The 22,397-nt window shown below is 37.1% G+C and overlaps 1 protein-coding gene across 8 annotated transcripts in view; it reads right to left on the bottom strand.

The window, feature by feature from the left end:
* Positions 1–22,397, bottom strand: part of UBE3D (ubiquitin protein ligase E3D) — a 160,460-nt gene that overhangs the window by 96,674 nt on the left and 41,389 nt on the right. For all 8 annotated transcript variants that reach the window (XR_009354561.1, XM_059177202.1, XM_059177206.1 and 5 more), the window contains 3 exons: positions 19,108–19,177; positions 18,020–18,128; positions 16,017–16,180 (listed from right to left, as the gene is read on the bottom strand). Coding sequence is in view for 7 of the 8 variants with exons in the window: in XM_059177202.1 (XP_059033185.1) it covers positions 16,017–16,180; positions 18,020–18,128; positions 19,108–19,177 (343 nt within the window). In the remaining variant the exon portion in view is untranslated. The remainder of the gene's footprint in view (positions 1–16,016; positions 16,181–18,019; positions 18,129–19,107; positions 19,178–22,397) is intronic.

The raw sequence follows: 22,397 nt of genomic DNA, 5'->3' as shown, positions 1-22,397 counted from the left end.
CCAACTAGGACCACTGCAGTTGCTTTAGACAACAATGTCAAACTGAAATTCTGGCAGACATGGAAGATTAAACACCCTTTCTATGATACTCATTATCTTACATTAAGCCAATACATTTCCTTATAAATTGCAATTACAAAAATCTTATCTTACAAAAATTTTGTGGAAAATCTTGAAGAAAATTTAACTCAGAGCATATATTTAAATAAGTGCTTAAAGCTCCATTTAAAGTACTACAGTTTTCCTTAATATATTTAAAAGAGGTCACTTCCCATCAGTAATCTAATATGTTTAAAATGACATTTGATAGGCTTTAGCTATGCAATTAAAAGTAAATTTCTCCCCTACTGCAGCTACATTTAGTAGCTGAGAAGCCAAGGTCCTTTTCCAACTCTCAGTCTTCGTTCAAACAGGCCACATAGATTCTGTAGTCCATCATTTTAATAACACAAAATAACACAAAACCCTTTGCATCAAGACAATAAAGCTTGAATCTTGCTGACCCCAACTGTGCTTTCTCTGTGCTGATCTCAGATCAATGATACACTGGCCAAAGTCACACTGTAAATCCACAACTGCAAACTTCAATGGGCAATGAACACTGCCTACCAATCCCACAAATCTCTAGTCGTCTCACTCACCTCCTCCCTAAATGACCATTTTCAATCTTCTCCATTCTCCTCAGACTTCCAACTGTCCATTACACCCACCCTTTTTCCTCTTATGCCTCTTTCCCCCATCACTCCTACTTGATAGATAAAATAGAAGCCATCACAGGATGCGTGTCCTATGGTCCCCAAACCTAGTATGTAAACCTGTTCCATCCACTCCAATTCTGATCTTCCCTCCTGTTACAGAAAGGGAATCATCCCTGTTCCTAAGGTTACTTGTTACACCTGAGTTGGAGATACCAGCCTCTCCCGCCCTGTCGGAATGAACCACCACTTATTTCTCATGTGTGATCAACCTCTTCTTTTCAACAGGCTCTTTGTTGTTGGCTTTTTAACAGGCTCAAGAGGGTCTAACCCTACCTGCCTCACTTCAGTCAGCTCCCCATCCACTTCCTATCACACCTTCCCTTCAAAACCAAACTACTTAAAACAGTCGTCTCTGTCACATCACCTTCCACTCACTGCTCACCCATTCCAATCCAGCTTCCAGCTCTGTCACCTGACAAAACAATCCCTGCTAAGATCACTGATGACTGTTTCAATCTAAATCCAATACACGTTTTACACTCAACATTTTATCTGACCTCTCAGCAGCATCTGACCACTTCTTCCTCTTAAAGTACTTTGTTCTTCCCTCGGCTTCTATAGAACAGCACTCTGTTGTTTTCCTCCTACCTCTCTGCTGTTCCTTTAGCTCCCTCCTAGGCTCATCCTCCTTTCTCTAGCCCATAAATGTGGGTAGTTCTTCACAGCTCAGTCCTCCCATCCTATTTTCCTAAACAATCCCACCTGTCCTTTCCTAAACAATCCACCTTCAATTATGACCAATATGCAGATGACTCACAAATTTAAAAACACAGCCCAAACCTTTCATCGGAACTCCAGGTCTATATATAACTTTCTATTTATTATTTCCTCTTGAATGACTCAAATGGTAACTCAAACTCAACATGTATAAAACCAGACCTCATGATCTTCTCTCAAAACTTGATCTTCTTCCAATGTTATCTACCCCAATAAATCGTGGTTTGGTTCCAAAATCCAATCAATCACAAACACTGCAATATTACTAGAGTATCTCTCAAATCTATCTCAGCTGCCATCATCCACTATAGTCATTTCTCTTGGGCTTCTGTAATAGCCTCCTATCTGATCTACCATATCCAACCGTTTCCTGGTTGGCAGCCGGAATAATCTTTCTGAAACATAAATTAAACCATCTCACCCTGGACAAAACATTTAATAGATTCTATTTTTCTTAGGATAAACACAAAGACAAGCTCTCTAAAATGCCTCTAAGATCCTGAGTTGGTCTAGCTCCTCCTATCCTGTCCCTGTTTCTCACTCTCTCCAGTATAGCCACTTTGGTGTTCTTCCCATCTCTTGCCCTCACTATGCTCTCTCCCACCACATGTCCTTCTGTATTGCTTTCTTATGGGCAAGCCCACAGCCTCTTCACATAGTTTGCTTGTTCTCATCTTTCAGACAGTAGTCAAGCATCAGTTCTTCCTGGAGTCCAATTCTAACCTGGCTGTCCTCCCTATGATTTGCTCTCCTAGCACTATATAGTTTTTCTTTGTAGCACTGATCATTTATATGCCTTTCCCACAGACTCTACTAAGATCTGTGATGCAAGGCATCAGATCTCTTTTAGCTCAATTTTATATTTCTAGTACCTACCTCTGTAGTATGAATTTAATATTTGTTGAATCAATGAACAAACGACCATCTTTAACACCTGAGGTTGAATACTTTTTTTTTTTTTTTTAAGATTTTATTTATTTATCGGGTGGGGGGGAAAGTGAGCACAGGCAGACAGAATGGCAGGCAGAGGCAGAGGGAGAAGCAGGCTCCCTGCTGAGCAAGAAGCCCGATGTGGGACTCGAACCCAGGATGCTGGGATCATGACCTGAGCCGAAGGCAGCTGCTTAACCAACTGAGCCACCCAGGCGTCCCAAGGTTGAATACTTTTTTATTTAATGTCCAAATTCAATGGGCTCTTGAAATTCAGTCTCTCCTGTCTGGTACCACTGTAAATGCTTTCTTCCCTTTATATCTAAATTATCTAAAACAGCCCTGGAAGATGAATCTCTAGCTCTAGTTGTTCTCTGATTCACCCTATTATATAAAGCTGACAGGATGCTGGGGCAACATCTTTTTATGGGAAATCAAAATGGTAATAGGAAAGGAGACGACGTTAGAAAAAAAAGCAACTGCACAAAAGGAAGCTTGAAACCATTCCATTTGAGGCTATTAAGCTTGGAAAAGAGAAAATCTAGGACTGAATGTCAGATTATCTGAATACTTAAGGAGCTGTCATATTCAAGAATCAACAGATTGATTTTTGGTAGCTCTGGATGAGAGTTTCTGGGAAATAGATCTCAGCTCAGTAAAAGGAAGACCATTCAGTCGATTAGAACTATCTCAATGTTGTCAGTCTTGCTGAGTAGTGACTTTGCCACAACTCAGCGAATTCAAGCCCAGTCTGGTGAAATGCTCAGCAGAGAGAACAGTGGTTCTCAGCTCTGGAACCCTTTCTTCAAACAAAAGCTTTTGATGAGACCCTCATATGCCACAGAGATAAATGGAAGCATCTCTATGAGCAGATGACTGCCACCCTCCACTTCCCACTCAACCCCTCTGCAAGCCACCTGCCATTGCATTGGGAACAGCCTACTGGAGTTCCCTACATGAAAACACGCATGCTTTCAGGGTGCCTGGGTGGCTTAGTCAGTTAAGTGTCTGCCTACAGCTCAGGTCATGATCTCAGGGTCCTGGGATCAGGTCCCACATTTGGTTCCCTGAACAAGGAGTCTGCTTCTTCCTCTGCCCCTCCCCACTGCTTGTACACTTTTTCTCTCTCGCTCTCAAAAAATAAATAGTCCTAAAAAAAAAAAAAAAGAAAAGAAAAAAGAAAGAAAAGAAAAGAAAAAGGAAAGAAAAAACATGCACGCTTTCCCTGCCCAGCCCTCTACATCTTTTACTGGTGTGGTAGTGGAGTGGAGGAAACTACTTCTTAACTCTTCTATTTTCTTTGATTCAGCTATGAATATGATTTTCTATGAAAACCCTTCCAGCATGTAAGTAGATTTTGCTCTTTTCAAAGAACTTGTCTTTGTACATGTTATCTTAACTTTACTATAAATTTCTTTATGGCAGTAATCTTTGGTCTCCTGCTTTGGAATCACATACAATACCAAGTATAGTAGGAGGTAATAAAAAAGAGGAAAGAAAAACCCAAACCCTTCTGCGTGAAAAGTGAAGACAACTACTTCAGGTTGGACTCATAAAAATACCTAACACATGTTTAGAAAACACAGGAAAGTGAAGTAACAATTTCATACTCACATTCTCCATCCTGCTTTAGACAATCCCAGTCCCCTTGCCCTTTCTGCCCCTACAGTTTATGATTATACTTATCTTACATTCTTGCATCAGAAGAGGGAAACCAGAATCCTTCCAGACAGCGATTCCAAGAGATGAATTGCATTCATGGGTAAAACCTGTTTTGACTAGAATCTTGAGGGCAAAGCTCACTTTTATTAATACGTCACAGTCTTATTTCCTGTATCTTCTTTAATAATTATAAATTCATGGATAAGAATTACAAATAAAGGAAGCACGTTTCCAACTTGCTTGGTAATGAAGAACAACTTCTAGATGGGTACATCTAGGTGGTAATATGGTATTAGCAGACAAATGTGTAAAAAGTATTTGCCAAAGAAGCATTTTTCTTTTCCCAAATGTATTTGATAACTTTGCTGTATTTTTAGATTAATTTTCTTTCAGTGGATTCCTGTTCTAAGAAGCTAAGGCACTGACTTCTGAAAAAAATCACATTTGTATCCTTAAATTCTGATCTAGAAGATCAGATATGAACATACTATAAATCAGAAGTTTCCACTGCTGATGTTACATATTAAGATACATAAATATTTACTGAATATAGTATAGTAAGCAATATATTTTGGGGAGTAATCAAAATGCTGACACATTCTAAACTACCAAAGGAACTGTTCTTGAGGAAGAATATACATTTACGGTGACATTTTCAGATCTCCTAAAATTTTATGGTGAAGGACTACATGATATAATGATAAAGAAGTAAATTTGGAATCAGGACAACCTGGCTCAAATTCTGGCTCTATCACCAACTATAAAAGTGACTAATTATTTCTCTAAGTAAGCCTCAGTTTCCTCACTTATAAAATCTAAGACTTGGACATTTATACCTGAACTCTAAGTTAATCCTATTCTGCAAAAGCAATGCCCCTAAGTAGAGTGCACTGACAATGTCAGCCTGTGACTTCTATGTGCGGACAAAGAAGACACTTTAAATGGTTTAATAAAGTGCTCGTTAGGGGTTGGTAACACAAATTTATTCTTTGCTCATTCATTCATCCATTCATTCTAGCATAGTATCCTGATACTATCCAAATGAATTCATGTGAAGTGTTTTAGTAAGTCATGTAATTATTAAATAACAGGTCTTAGATATTTTGCTGAATATGAAATTAGCATAAATTAACATCTGATTTATGTTTTCATCAATCAAAAAGGACAAATTCCTCTAAATCTCCTCAAAATCACCTAATTTAACCTTAGGCAATGATAGTGACTGATATGTCAGATAGGGCACCTCAATTAAGCAAACTTTAACAATGATTTTATGAATACACAGGCAACAAAGCAAAAATAAATGGAACTGCATTAAACTTAAAAGATTCTGTGCATCAAAAATGCAATCAAAAATCATAATCTACGGACTAAGAAAAAAATACTTGTAGGTCATGTCTAATAAAGAGTTAATATCAGGGTACATTAACTCCCACAATTCAACAACAATAAAAAACCAAATAACCTGATTTAAAAGTGGGCGAAGAACTCTGGAAAATAGTATGGAGAGTCCTCAAAAAGCTAAAAATAGAGCTACCCTACAACATGGCAACTGCACTATTAGGTACATAGCCCAAAGATACAAATGTAGAGATCCAAAGGGGCACCTGCACCCCAACGTTTATAGCAGCAGTGTCCACAATAGCCAGACTATGGAAAGATATCCATCAACAGATGAATAGCTAAAGAAGATGTCATGTGTGTGTACACACACACACAGATATACACACACACACACGCACAATGAAATGCTACTTAGCCATCAAAAAAGAAAAAGAAATCTTGCCATTTGCAATGACATGGATAGAACTTGAGGGTACTATGCTAAGTGAAATAAGTCAATCAGAGAAAGACAATTACCATATGATTTCACTCATATGTGGAATTTAAGAAACAAAACAGAAGCACAGATTCTGGAAGGGAGGGAAAAATAAAACAAGATGGAATTAGAGGGGGAGACAAACCATAAAAAATTCTTTTTTTTTTTTTTTTTGAATTTATTTATTTATTTGACAGAGAGAGATCATAAGCAGCCAGAGAGAGAAAGAGAGGAGGAAGCAGGCTCCCTGCTGAGCAGAGAGCCTGATGCGGGACTCGATCCCAGAACCCTGGGATCATGACCTGAGCCGAAGGCAGAGGCTTAACCCACTGAGCCACCCAGGTGCCCAACCATAAAAAATTCTTAATCATAGGAAACAAACTGAGGTTTGCAGGGAGCAGGGGTAGAAGGACAGGGTAACAGGATGATGGACACGAAGGAGGGCACGTGGACAGGACTGGGTATTCTGTAAGACTGATGAATCACTGAACTCTACCTCTGAAATTAAAAATACACTATATGTTAATTGAATTTAAATGGAAAAAAATTTTAATTAAAAAAAAATGGACAAAGAACTTGAGCACACATTTCTCCAAAGAAGATATACAAATGGCTAACAAGTATATGAAAGATGCTCAATATCACCAATTAGAGAAATGCAAATCAAAACCACAGTAAGATACTACCTCACACCCATGAGAATGGTTATTACTAAAAAAAAAAAAAAAAAAAAAAAAACAGAAAATAGGAGCACCTGGCTGGCTCAGTCTGTGGAGCATGCAACTCTTGATCTCAGGGTTGTAAGTTTGAGGCGTAAAGATTACTTAATAATAAAATCTTTAAGAGGCGCCTGGCTGGCTCAGTCGCTTAAGCATCTAACTTCAGCTCAGGTTATGATCTCAGGGTTCTGGGATCAAGTCCCATATCAAGCACTGTGCCCAGAGTAAAGTCTGTTTCTCCCTCTTCTTCTGTTCCTCTGCCACCCCCCGCTTGTGCACTCACTTGCACTCATAAATAAATGAAATGTAAAAATAAAATAAAATCCTTAAAAAAAAAAAACAGAAAATGATTGTTTGTGAGAATGTGGAGAAATTAGAAGAGCTCTTAGTGGGAATGTAAAATGCTGCAACTACCATGGAAAACACTGTGGAGGTTCCTCAAAAAATTAAAAATAGAACTACCATTTGATCCAGTAATCACACCTCTGGGTATATCTCCAAAAGAACTGAAAACAGGATCTCAGAAAGATATTTACACACCCAAGTTCAAAGCAGCACTATTCATAATACACAAAAAGCAGCCCAAATGTCCACTGACGGATGAATGGATAAACAAAAAGTGATACACACACACACACACACACACACACACACACACTGCAATAGCACTCAGCCTTGAAAAGAGAAGCAATCTTGTTACATGCTACAACACAGATGAACAACCTTAAGGACATTATGCTACGTGAAATAAGCCAGTTACACAAAGACAAATACTCCATGATTCTACTTACATAAAGTATCTAAAGTAGTCAGTGTTGTGAACTGAATTGTGCTCCCCCAAAATTCTTAAGTTGAATAAGAACTAGAGTTAGGGCTCTAGCCCCCAAAGGGATGGTATTTGAAGATAGGGCCTTTCAAAAAGTACTTAGTTAAATGAGGTCATATGAATGGGGCTCTACTCAGAACTGTTGTCCTCGTGAGAAGAGAAAGAGAAGCAAGATCTCCTCTCCATCTCTACTGCTTCCCTATCTACTCTCTCTCTGCTCTCACAGAAAGAAGGGGCATGTGAGGACACAAGGAGATGGTGACTGTCTATTAGCCAGGAAGAGAGGCCTCACTAAAAACCAATCTTGATGGCACCCTGATCCTGGACTTCCAGCCTCCAGAACTTTTGAGAAAATAAGTTTCTCATTTTTTTTTAAAGATTTTATTTATTTATTTGACAGAGAGAGATCACAGGTAGGTAGACAGGCTGGCAGAGAGAGAGAGAGAGGGAAGCAGGCTCCCTGCTGAACAGAGAGCCCGATGTGGGACTCCATCCCAGGACTCTGAGATGATGACCTGAGCTGAAGGCAGCGGCTTAACCCACTGAGCCACCCAGGCGCCCCAAGTTTCTCATTTTTAAATCATACTGTCTTTGGCATTTTGTTATGACAGGCCTGGCAGACTAATATAGTCAACTTCTTAAAAACAGAAAACAGAATGGTAGATACCAGGGGCTGGGGGCAGCGGGAAAAGGAGTTGTGTAATGTAGAGTTTCGGCTGCAGAATGTTAAAGTTCTGGAGAACTTTCATGACATGTATGTGAATATACTTAACATCACTGAACTGTATACTTAAAAATGGTTAGGATGGTATATTTTATACTACGTTGTTTTTACCCATTTAAAAAAATAAAGCAGAATTTCAATTTTTCTGCTAAAAAGGAGAACACAGATTTAAAAGTACTATTTCACAAATAAAAACAACTACTATTATTTTATGCACATGAAATGTATATGGGTGTGATTTATGTGTTTCTATTTCATTAGAAAAAGCAATATGGGCGTGCCTTGGTAGCACAGTTGGTTAGGAATCTGACTCTTGGTTTCGGTTCAGGTCCTGATCTCAGGGTCATGAGATCAAGCCCCAAGTCAGAGCACAGAGCCTGCTTCAGTTTCTCTCTTTCTCTCCCTCTGCCCCTCCTCATCATGCTCGCTTACTCCTTTCTTTCTCTCTCAAAAATAAATAAATCTTTTTTAAGAAGCAATAATGACAACTGTCTTAAGGCAAAACAACACTTCCTTTTTAGAAATAATTTTTACCAAGACAGAACCAACAAAGGAAAGCCTAGTTAGTTTACAAATTATAATCTCTAAATTTGCCAAAACTAGCAGTGAGTATAACGTATCATCATTTCCTCCTCAATATATTTTGCCAAAAAATGCTTCTACTAAATTGTGGAACACAGAATAATTCTCAGTTCAAATTCTCCAGATTTTTTATCATGTATTTTATCTTTCAAAAAACAAGGGAAGAGTTACTACTAGTACTCGGACTCATTTAATTTAAATAATGAAGAGAATTCAATTCAGCTTTTAAAAAAATCCACTTTTTTACACTTATTGATTACATTCCCGTTAGTTCTTTTCTCTTAAATACATAAGAACAAAGGAATTGAAACCTCTAAAATTCTTCATCATTCCCTACTACAAATAAATCTATTTTTCATGTTTCCCTAAGAGAAAATGAGAGAAGTGTAACAATAATCATATAATATTTGTAGTTAGCCAGTTTACTCTAAGTTAACCTGGGGGATTATAGAGGTTAGTAGCCATGCTGCAGTAAAACTTTTCTTATTCGCTGGCCTAAATAAAATTTCAAGAAAATTGTGGGCTGTGAAACCCAGAGGGAAGGGTAGACACAACTTGATTTCAGGAGATAGACTATGACAGTGCTTTTCAACTTCGGCACTACTGGCATTTTGGGCTGGATAATTCTTTGTTATAGAGGCTCTCTGAGATGTGCTCGCTTCGGCAGCACATATACTAGAGGCTCTCTGAGGCATTGTAGGATATTTAAGAGTATCCTGGGCTTAATAGTCACATGAAAATTTGCTCAACATCCCCTGGCATCAGGGAAATACAAATCAAAACCACAGTGAGATACCATCTCACACCAGTCAAAATGGATAAAATTAACCAGTCAGGAAATGACAGACTTTGATGAGGATGTGGAGAAAGGGGAACCCTCCTACACTGTTGGTGGGAATGCAAGCTGGTGCAGCCACTCTGGAAAACGGTATGGAGGTTCCTCAAAAAGTTGAAAATAGAGCTACCCTATGACCCAGAAATCGCATTACTGGGTATTTACCCTAAAGATACAAATGTAGTGATCTGAAGGGACATATGCAGCCCAATGTTTACAGCAGCAATGTCCACAATAGCCAATCTATGGAAAGAACCTAGATTTCCATCAACAGATAAATGGATAAAGAAGATGTTTCATTTATATATATGTATGTATGTGTGTATGTGTGTGTAATATATATATAATATATATATATATATATATGAATACTATGTAGCCATGAAAAATGAAATATTGCCATTTGCAATGACATGTATGGATCTAGAGGGTGTTATGCTAAGTGAAATAAGCCAATCAGAGAAAGACAATTATCATATCTCTCTGATATGAGGAATTTGAGAGGCAGGGTGGGGGGTCGGGTGGAGAAGGGAAGGAAAAAATCAAACAAGATGGACCGGGGAGGGAGACAAACCATGAAGACTCTTAATCTCAGGAAACAAACTGAGGGTTGCTGGGGGTTCGGGATGGGTAGGGATAGGGTGGCTGGGTTATGGACTTTGGGGAGGGTATGTGCAACAGTGAGTGCTGTGAAATGAGTAAGACTGATGATTCACAGACCTGTATCTCTGAAGTAAATAATACATTATATGTTAATAAAAAAAAATGACCCCCCCAAGAAGAGTATCCTAGGCTTTACTTACTAGATTCCAATAGCACCTCAAGTTGTAACAATAAAAAATGACCCAGACATTGACAAATATCCCCTAGCAGCAAAATTACTTCAATGGAGAGACTATGAGGCCATGGATGAATTGATGAATTAGCACAATTAAACTGCAGACATTAACTTAGGTTAATGTTGAAAGTTAACATTTAGGATCTAAACTCGGATATGTAAACCAAACAAGTAAGTTGTAGGATAACTGTGGGTAGGGGATAGGGGAATAAAAAAACAATAGACTTCAAAATGTTAAGAGACATGTGTGCCTGTTACTAGAAAGAAATAACATTCTAAATATATTACCTGCCACTTTTTGTGTGTGCTCAAGGAACTAAAACCATAGTTACATTTGCTATTTTCCTCTTTTAGACTGCCATCTGGCAATCCACACTTCCACTAAAAAAATAAAAATAAAAAAAATAAAATTGCAGTCGATTGGACTAAAATAGTTAATGTACCACCCCACGTGCCAAAAATATGCCAGGGAGTCTATAGTTTACTCAGTAATGCCCCCAAAGAAAGAAACTAATGTCTCTTAAACATCAATGTCCTTAAAGACAAAAGCAAGTAACTCACAGGATGCTTACCAAATGTATGAAGTTCCTTTACTACCTTTGGGGGATACATAGTCAACCAATAGTAAAAGAAAAAGCAAAACAAAAAAAGTTACATACAATAGGCAAACTGAACTCATCAAACTCATTTATTATGACCCCAAGACATAACATACAAAGTTTTGAAAAAAAGTCCACTAATCAAATACAGCAGAACACAACTAACTATAGTCATTGTATTTCCAGTGTCACGGGGATTTGTTAAGAATGAGTGAAATAATGAGATAGTACACTGAATCCCTGCCACTCTCTAGAAAGGCAGTGTAAAGATTCTTCACAATAATGAATATAGGTTCACCACTGTAACTTAATCTACTACCAATTCCCTTTCCTTAGCACCCAAAAGCTGTCAAAAGACAAACTGGCACATCCAAACTGGTATGCCCTTTGAGTTCTCTTTCACGAATCCATAAAAGCAGACTATGGTAACAAGACCCTACAGTCACCATAGATGAATAGTAATTATCAAATATAAAGATGAGCAGAAAACAATGAACCATTCACTTAACAAATGTTTTGTTAAATGTGCCCATAAATTGTATATATTGAGCACTTCTACAAGAACTCATCTAGGGGCACCTAAGTGGCTCAGCCAGTTGAGCATCTGCCTTAGGCTCAGGTCGTGATACCAGAGTCTTGGGATTGAGCCCCACATTCTGCTCCCTGCTCAGTGGGTAGCCTGCTACTCCCCCTGCTTATGCTCCCTCTCTCTAAAAAAAAGAAGAAGAAGAAGAAGAAGAACAACTCATCTAGATGTAGTAATGAGCAAGATAGATGAGGTCCTGATTCACATCAAGTATACATCCAAGCCCAGGAATTCTAGTGGAAGCATCAAACATTTGGGAAAAGCAACATCATGAAATAAAGTATCAAATACAAAGAATCTTTCAAAGAGAACAGTTAACACCCAAAGGAAAGAGTTAATGGAAAAAACAGAAGACTTGAAGCATCACTATTATTCTCAGATATTGAGGGAATACTTCATTTGTAAGATAAGAACAGATTGTGACAGGAGAAAATTCTGAATAAACACTAAATTTATATATATGTGTATGAAATCTTAGAAAAACAAAGATAAAGAGAAATCCTATAGGTTTTCAGAGAGATAGAAGAGATTATTAGGTATTCAAGGACTGGCTACAGTTCAACTTTAAAAGAACTATGAAAAGGCATATTTTATCAAAGCAAACAATGAAACAAAGACCATAAAGTAAAGAACGAAGGGCAAAAAGGGCAAAAAAAAAATACTATAACACTATTTATAAATATTTTTAAAACATCAAATATTTTTAGGAAATAGACATACAATAAAAATATAAAGACATTTATGGCCGCCATGGGGGAGGGCTTCTTTAAGAAGAAGGAACCACTAGCAGCAGAATCATAGATGATCTCAACACAGAGGGGAGTGCATGAGACAGGGAAGAAGAAATGTGAAACGTTATTAAAAGTCTTTTCTTGGGGCGTCTGGGTGGCTCAGTGGGTTAAAGCCTCTGCCTTCGGCTCAAGTCATGATCCCAGGGTCCTGGGATCAAGCCCTGCCTAGAGCTCTCTGCTCAGCGGGGAGCTTGCTTCCTCCTCTCTCCCTCCCTGCTTCTCTTCCTACTTGTAATCTCTATCAAATAAATAAATAAAATCTTTAAAAAAACAAACAAACAAACAAACAAAAAGAGTCTTTTCTTGCTCTGGTGAAGAGTGTGGATATGAGTTAAATCTAGAAATTGATAAAAAACAAAGTTTAAATACATATGTTAAAAGTTTCAGGTTAACCACTAAAAATCACCTTGAAATAGATATTTTTTTTTACTTCTAAATCATCAAGAAACGATACAGAGAAGACAATCAGTGTAAAAGACCATAGACTAAGTTCAACTAAATCAATAATCACAGTAAGTGTGGGTTAAATTCACTTTTACAATAGACTGCCATATTGGAGTTTGTTTTCGCCTGTTTTTTGTTTGTTTTTTAATGGACCATTTATATTTGCTTTATTCCAACACCCACCAAATATCTATATCTTTGGCTAATTCTTTTTTTTTTTTTTTAGGGGGGCATGTACTAGTTTTTTTTAAGATTTAAATTCAATTAATTAACCCATAGTATATTATTGTTTCAGGGACATAGGTTTGTGATTCATTAGTCTTATATTATACCCAGTGCTCATAACATCACATGCCCTCCTTAACGTCCATCACCCAGTTACCCCATCCCCCCACCCACTACCCCTCCAGCACCTCTCAGTTTGGTTCCTAAGAGTCTCTTTTTTTTCCTCTCTGGTTTCATCTTGTTTCATTTTTTTCCTCTCTTCCCCTATGATCCTCTGCCTTGTTTCTTAAATTCCACGTTATCAGTGAGATCATATGATAATTGTCCTCTGAATTCATCTGTTTGGTTTTTTTAAAATTTTTCAATTTAAGTAGGCTGCACACAATGTAGGGCTTGAACTCAGGACCCTAAGATCAAGAGTCGCATGCTCTACTGACTGAGCCAGCCAGGTGCCCCAGTCAGTTTCAAAATATCCACCTACCTAGTTTATAAGGTACATGTTAGCAAGACACATACCTAAGACAAAATAACACAGGACAGCTGTAAAAAAATGAATGGAAAAAAATTCCCCTTTTCCATGGGGCTTCTATTTCAAGACCCCCCAGTGGATTCCTGAAACCGCAGAGAGTACCTAACCTTATATATATTATGCTTTTTTCCTATACATACATACCTCTGATAAGGTTTAAGTTATAAATCAGGCATGGTAAGAGATTAACAATAACTAGTAATAAAATAGAACAATTACAATGATATGTAAACGTGATCTCTCTCTCAAAATACCTTCTTGTACTGAACTCTCCCTTCTTACAATGGTGATGATGCGAAATGACAAAATACCTATGTGATGAGGTGAAGTGAGGTGAGTGATGGAGACACCGTGACCTAGCTAGCTATGACTGACCCTCTGACCATACATCAGGAGGAGGGTCATCTGCTTGTGGATGGCAGGTACCACAGGTGAGAAACCACAGAGCATGAAACTGCAGGAAGAGGGGACTACTGTACACCAAATTAGTAATTTTTTAAAAAAGGAAAGTAAATATAATATTAACATTAGGCAAACTGGAATTAAATGCATCAAATGGGAGGAGAGCAAAATCTCTCATGGATAAAATATGCAACTAGTCAACATGTCATGGCACAAACATTTATGTACCTAAAAACAGCTTCAAAACATATAATGCAAAAACTGATATCAAAATCAGAACAAAAAAACTTCTATAATCATAGTGTGATTTAATATACCCCTCTCAAAAATGCACATTTCAAAGGAATAAAAAATGTGAAAGGTTTTAATAAGCTTCACTATATAAGTCTAAATATATAAAAATACACACACGCACAAACACACACAATAGAGGATACAAGCAACCAACAGCTTAAAACATGACTATGTATTAAGGCCACACATGCACTGAAGTCCCCAAAGTATCAAAGCTAAGTGATAGTCTCTGATCATACCTCAAAACAACACCAGGGTAATCATCTGGACTGTTTCATTTAGCCTAGCATCAGATGGGCAAAAATCTAAATGGCAGTTTGTGAGGCTTCAGGGAAGGGGCATTTATAGAAACCTTAGGTAGGAGTATAAATGGCCACTGCCTTTTTTACACAGTAAGTTGATACTATCTGTCAAAATTTTAAAGTCATACCTTTGCCACAGCAATTCTACTTCTAGAAATCCCTCATAAAATAAGTACACATAATTACAGAACAAATTTGTGTAACAACACAGTGCAATGCTAATTATAGCAGGAAAATAGTAATAACCCAAGAATCTAACAACAGAAAAATAGTTAAATTATTTATAGTATATCCATTTCATAAAATGCCAAGCACTGACATGGAAAGAATCTCCAAGACGCTACAGTGTTGCCTTTTTTGTTGTTGTTGTTTAAGTGTAAAAAATAAATCTGTATCATTCAAATTATGTTAGGATAAAAAATAAATAGAAAAAGGAGTTGAAGAATACACAACATACTTTTACTTCCGGAGAGGGACATGGTGGAGAACTTTTATATTTTACTTTACATATGTCTCAACTGTTTGAATATTTTAGGATTTGTACTGCTTGTACAATCCAAAAGAGAAAAGAGCGATTTTTCAAAATTTCTTATTTACTCCCCAGAAAAAGACTGGGATCTTCCTGTTCTTATTACAAATTTGATCAAACTCATTGGAGAGAACAGAACAAGGGTAAACTTCTAAGTGTTCCCTCTGCCAGAACATTGTTCTCTCAGATAAGGCTCACTCCTTCACTTCCTTCGAGTTTTCCACTTAAAATATCATCTTATCTGAGAAAACTTCCTTGACTTTTCAATATAAAATGACAACCTCTCACACCTATTCTACTGCCCCCCTCACCCCGCCGACTACTTTGCCTTGCTTTCTATTTCACTGGAGTACTTTCAATACCTGTGTCTTAGTGTCCCTATCTCTAAAATGAGGGTGATAACAGTACCTATCCCACAGGTTGATGCTACGCTTCAGTGAGCCAGAGCCCTCGGAGGAGTGCCGGGCTCTCAGTAGGAGCCCCGTCAGTCCATAATTTTATGCCACTTTTGCGGATGGTCCGCCTTCCCCCTATTACAATGACACACCCAGGAAAGAAAGGACTGTGATTTGTTCCCAAGTGCATCCTGAATGTCTGGAAAGTGCTTTTATCAGTAAATACTCATAGCTGTTGATGCTTGATTTAGCACTGCAGCCATATGCACAGACAGCTGAGATAACAAGAAAAAGATCAATTATTTTCAGTAAAAGTAAGCTTTCTGCAACTAACATGAATCATCTGTATTAATTCAATCTACTTTAAAGCATAATATTTAGCAGTAGGACTCCTAGAAGCTTCAAATAGGGAGTTGGTATGGTACCATTTAATTCATTAATTTCTCAACACCAAATGGCAAAAGAAACTAAAACATAATGTGGAATGAGAAAAATGAAAGCACAACTTACTCTGCATTCCTGTTTTTGATGCATGGCTGGTAGAGGACCTTGACAGCATTCCAGGCAGAACAGGAATCTGCCTTCAAGTTATCTTCCAACAGGGGGAACTTTTTGATACTTTTGGAACTTCCCAAAGATTCAATCACCAGACTATCTGAGTTTAAAAGCCATAGCTAAAGATACAGAGAGAAAGGTCCAAGTATAAGGATATTATCATCAACCTATCTGTATCTCATACCACTAAAAACAAAATACACACAAAACTATAAAAACACCAGAAAAAAAAAAAAAGACAGGAGAACCCTGAAATAATTTTTAAGTATGGTAAGTCTTTCAAAGTGTAACATCTGGTAGAGCTGCTGAGATCATAAAGTTTAAAAAAAAAAAAAAGAAAGAAAACCAATTAGGAGAAAATATTTAATATGTAGATAACAAAGTTATTATCTGTTATATATAGAGTTCCCAGGAATTAAGAAGGGGGTAAAAACAGCCCAACAGAAATAAAGGCAAAGAATATGAACAGAAGTAACAGAAGAAATAAGTGATGAACATATATAAAAATGTTAATAATAAGGAAATGTATAAGTTATATGCCACCATTTTTCACTTATTAGATTGGCAAGTACAGAAAGAGGGTGACATTCAGTTCAATAGAGGAGTTTGACTGCCGGTGGAAGAGGGTTTTTTGGGATTTGGATACATGTTGTTCATTGAGGGGCTCAGCTGGAGTCAGACTTCAGCTTGATCCCATGGGGAGCTCTGATGCAAGAATGACACCTACATTGTCTGTCCCACTTCGAGACAGGAAGCCTCTGCTTTCTGTACCCCAGGGTCAAATCACTGGCAGTAGACTGACCAGGGCAGGGGCGGGGAAGACCTGACTTCCTGAACAAGGTGGCACCTGTCATGTGAGGGCATGCCTCTGGAGACAAAGCAGCTGAGCACCATTAGCAGCCCACATGTCTCAGCAGCTGGGAAATGGGTGCACCAGCCTGAGTAAGGAGGACCTGGGCGAGGTACCAAGAATGTCTCACTACATGGGACAAATGAGTACATTTTCTGGTGGGTGATAATCACCAGTTTAAAAAACACAAATTCTAATACCATCTTAGATTAGAAAGGTCTATTTCTAAAGAAGTACTAAAACACACATGCAAAGATTATTTTGAAGCACTCATTTCTTTAACAGCCACACATTGGAATTCTAGGCATTAAAGACCCTGGTCTATATTTACACACACAAGGAACAATCCTTATGATATACTGTTGAGTGTAGTAAACATGATAAAGAAAAATGCTCGTCATGTGATTTGGGTACGTTTCGCAAACAGAAATGCAGGAATGTGAGTATATGAACAAGAGAGCTATACACAGAGAGGAACACACCATACCGTTAGTAATGTTTACCTTCAAATCCTACGATACAGCAAGATGAGGAGAGAAGAAAAGTTGGGGGAATACCACTTCTTTTACATTCCTCATGTTGTCTGAATGTTTCAAGAAGGTATTACTTTTATAACAAACAGGTTTTTTGAATTTAGTTTTTTAAAGATTTTATTTATTTGACAGAAAGAGAGGCCTCATGTTAAGCATTCTCACCCCATACACACACACAAAAACAGGGACAAAAGAACATATTTTAAACAGAAGTGTATCAAAGGGAAAAATAGGGGAAAAATCCATAGGGGGAAAAAAGTGACAGAAACAGAATTAAGTTAAAGTGACCAACAAAAGCCATGAACAACTTAGAGTAAAGAACTTTATTTTGTGGTGTGAGCAGGAATCAGGTTTTATTTCTTTCTATATCCCCAGTACCTAGCACAAAGAGGCACTTGATCTATTGTTATCAAATTAAGGGAGTTGATTTTGAATTAAACTGATATTACAAACTCAAATTTCTGATCATTTCTTTTCTAGACCTGAGACTTAAAGAAAAAAGAATGGCAAGACTAACACATTTCGGAGACCCTGGATTACCACGCTACAGAAAGCTGGGAGAAATCACTTCTTACCAGGATGTACACTTTGCCATCATGACCTTGAATAGTGAATCTGAAAGTGCTTCTAGCAGCGGAGAGTTCCACTAGACACTGGGCAATAACACTCTGTACAAACTGAGACCTGTTTGAATAGAAATAAATTTTCACAATGTGCCTCTCATAATAACTCTAACTGGCAAAAGGACCCCAAAATACCCAGAGGGTACCTAAAAGGCAGACGTGTGTGCAGCCTGACTTTTCTATATGCTGCCCATCCCTTCGCAGACTGTGCTAATGTGGATTTTAATATATTTTAATGTATTTGTGTTTCCTCCAGTCTTCTTATAACCTGTTCTCCAATCCTTAGCACAATTCCCATCCCAAGCCTAACTATTCCCCTTGACTGAATAAAAAATACTGTATTAGTCAAGTCAATATTCCATTTGTGCTGCCCCACATTAAACAGTAAGTTAAAAAAAGAAGGTGAGGTATTTCGTCCCAAACATTAGACAGTATTATATCTGATGTCTTCCACTTGCATCCATCCCCTCAAAGAGTCAGAGCTGAGGCACAGAATCAAAATATTTACAGGAGGATAAGTTTTAAGGTTATATTCAGATTGCCATAATTTCTAGATATCCATAAATAAACTGAAACAGTTAACTTCTGTTTGCAAAATAAAAAGATTCAAAAGAAAGAAAAAGCTAATGAATTTAGTGGCTAAGTAACTTTTTTTTTGAAAACAGGAGTCAGCTGAAAACTGACTCGTGTTTTAAATTTAAATAAGTCAAATTAATCCCAGAAATAATTATTCAAAAACCTATTGGTGATTAAGTTATGAGGTCCTGGATATATGACAAATAGAAAGAAGCACAAAAAACTTTCAGGTTTAGAAGATTTATATGATGAGCACATTTATTTATGCCACTATGTAATAAACAAACAATAAATGAATCCTCAAGTCTTTTGTATGTGTGGTTTGGTTCAACTGCCTCAAAAACCTTTATTTTTCTTTTCCAAATAAAGAGAGGTATAAATAAAAATGAATTCCCAAATAATTAATTGTACCTATCATTCTCCACATTTGAAACTGCAGAATAAACTTAATTTGCTATTTGTACCTTGGTATGATAGAAAATTTTCTTTCAGATGGCTGAATAATTATCTCCGTCATATAAAACTTGGTGGTTTCTAGAAATAAAAATAAGAAAATTAAAATCTAATTTTAAATTTTAAAACATTTTTATGGTGGGCATACTGGTCCTAATTACAATATCCCAAACTAAATATTTTGTACACATACTGGCAAAATTCACTTTCAGTAAAAATTTTCCCAAAATGACTTAGTGTAAAACACCAACAAGACACAAGGAGAGCATCCTGAGACTTAGGGGGGCCTGGTGCTTTAGAACACATGCCCAAATGAATCCTGGCACAGCGACACTCTGTTCACATGCATGTAAGGTTAGAAAAATCAGCCACATTACAGCCATAGCTCACTTAGTAGAAACTAGTCATTTACTTCGCCATTTCTATAGTCACAAACCTAGGAGTCACTGGAAAAGGCTTTTGAATCACAGTGTCCCAAAGCCCATGAAAAGATGCTGTAAACCTCACTTTAGTATTTCCCAGAATCTCACTGAGTCTATTAATGCATAATTCCCAACAAATCTGGTTATCTAATTACTTAGTTTATAGAAAAATTTGAACAGTAAACTAAGTATCTTATAGAAATGAATAGAAACATAACCATTCTGAATTTTTAAAAAATCCATGAAAAATGTTTCTTTTCATTAGTAATAAAGGAAATACAAATTAAAAGGAGATATTCTGCAGCATCAAAAACATATTTGTGAATGACAAAACATAGCAATGATGATGATATGGAGAAATGGGTACGCTTAGACACATATTGCTATCAGAACTGCTAATGATACATTTCTGGAAAACCACTTAATGAAGACCTTAAATATATTCTGATGTCATCATTAAACACCTAAGAATTTATCTCAAAGAAATATTCATACCTATAAAAATGTTTGTATTAATTAAACTGAAAACAAATTCTCTAAAAATTGAGAATGGTTGGGCTAAACAACTACACATTAAGGCAAGTGAATGCTATGCAATCATTGAGAATGGTGTGCCAAATAATTTTAACTGTCTAAGTAAAATGGAGAGTTATTCTCAGTACATTTTCTGAAAATGTTTTCAATTGTTCAATATAACATACAAAAAAAGGCAAAAAAATCAATAGACAGTTTAACAGCATATTACATATCTAGAGCCATGATGATGAATTGATCTACTTCTCCTTTACGTTCAACTTTTCATTTTGCTATTTTGAAATCATGTTACTAGATGCAGAATTGCACCTTTTAACATTATGAAGTGATCCCTTCCATTCTAGCTGCTGTTGAACTATAACTTAATTCTATAACTTTAATCCTATAAGATATTGTTATTATGGCTTTATGCAGTTAGCATCCCCTTAAAGTCTCCCACATAACTACCACTGTCTATACCAATCCTTCTTGAATTTAGACCTTCTATTTGGGATGATTTTCTTCTATTCTATAAAGATAGAATTCTATTCTTCCACAAGTACAATTTCTTTTAATTAAAAAAAAAAAAACCCAAACCAATAGAAATGAATTATTCTAGTTTTTGTCAGGAAACATCTTAGTCTTGATTCACAGGAGAACATTTGCACCATATAAAATCCTAGGTTAACAGTTTTTAACCTTTGTGCACAATGACGCTTGGATTCCATTATCTTCAAACTTTCATTATTACTGGGACGCCTGGGTGGCTCAGTTGTTTGGGCAGCTGTCTTCGGCTCAGGTCATGGTCCCAGCGTCCTGGGATCGAGTCCCACATCGGGCTCCTTGCTCAGCAGGGAGCCTGCTTCTCCCTCTGCCTCTGTCTGCCATTCTCTGCCTGTGCTCGCTCTCTCCCTCTCTCTCTGATAAATAAATAAAATCTTTAAAAAAAAAAAACTTTCATTATTACTGCTCCTTTGAAAGTGATGTCATTTTTCTTCAATTGTTTTTAAGATGTTCTGGTTTTTGTTTGTTTTGCTGTATCATTCTATATGTCTCACTATAGACTTCTTTTCATCGCACTTGGGTTTCATTTAATTAGAATTCTTGCACCTCCTCAACCTTAAGCTTACTGTTTCTATCACCTTTGTAAAATTCTTAGCAATTACCTCTTCAAATATTGCCGCTTATATTTCTTTTCCTTCTATAAGTCAAACTAAAAATAGATTAGAGTACAAACGTTCCTCAAAAAGTTAAAAATAGAACTACCCAATGATTCAGCAATTGTAAAACTAGGTATTTACCCAAAGAATAAAAAAAATAGTAATTTAAAGCGATATGTGCACTCTGTTTATAGCACCATTATCAACAACAGCTAAATTATGGAAAGAGCCCAAATGTCCGGTGACTGATGAATGGTGGTGTATACACACACACACACACACACACACACACACACACTGAAATATTACTCAGCCATAAAAAGAATGAAATCTTGCCATTTGCAACAATGTGGATAAAGCTAGAGAGTATTATGCTAAGTAAAGTAACTCAGACAAGGACAAATACCATATAATTTCACTCATATGTGAACTTAAGAAACAAAACAAATGGGGGTGCCTGGGTGGCTCAGTCAGTTAAGCATCAGACTCTCAATTTTGGCTCAGGTATCTGGCTTGACACTCAGTGTGGAGCCTACTTAAGATTCTGTCTCTCCTACCCCTCTGCACACTACTCCACTCTCTCCCTCTTAAAAAAATTTCATAGAGGAAAATAAAAAAACAGATTCTTAACTACTAAGAACAAACTGATGGTTACGAGACTGGAGATAGGTAAGAGGATGGGTTAAACAGGTGATGGGAATTAAGGAGGGCACTTGTTTAATGAGCACCAGGTATTGTATTGTAAGTGCTAAATCACACATACACTTGAAACTAATATTACAGTGTATGTTCACTGGAATTTAAGTAAAAACTAAAAAAGCAAAAAAAAAAAAATGTTAGATCTTCTTGGTGTATGTTTTACATCTTACTTTCTCCTCTATTTTTGCCTTCTGGTCTTTCTGTGCTGGATTATGGATTCTTCTTCTTATCTACTTTCTATTTATGAATTCTTTTTCCAAGTTGTACATAATCTGCCTTGAAGTCATCCACTAAAGGGGAGCTTCGGTGGCTTAGTTGGTTAAGCATCTGCCTTCGGCTTAGGTCACGATCCCAAGATGCTGGGATTGAGCCCCACATCGAGTTCCTCATTCAGCGGGGAGCCTGCTGCTCCAACTCTTCTTATGCCCCTCCCCCAGCTTGTGCTCTCTCTCTGTCAAATAAATAAGCAAAATCTTTTAAAAAATATCATCCACTAAATTCCAAATT

Source organism: Mustela lutreola, chromosome 6, assembly GCF_030435805.1.
Source record: "Mustela lutreola isolate mMusLut2 chromosome 6, mMusLut2.pri, whole genome shotgun sequence".
In the NCBI taxonomy this organism is placed as follows: Eukaryota; Metazoa; Chordata; class Mammalia; order Carnivora; family Mustelidae; genus Mustela; species Mustela lutreola.
This window is presented reverse-complemented; position numbering and strand designations above follow the sequence as displayed.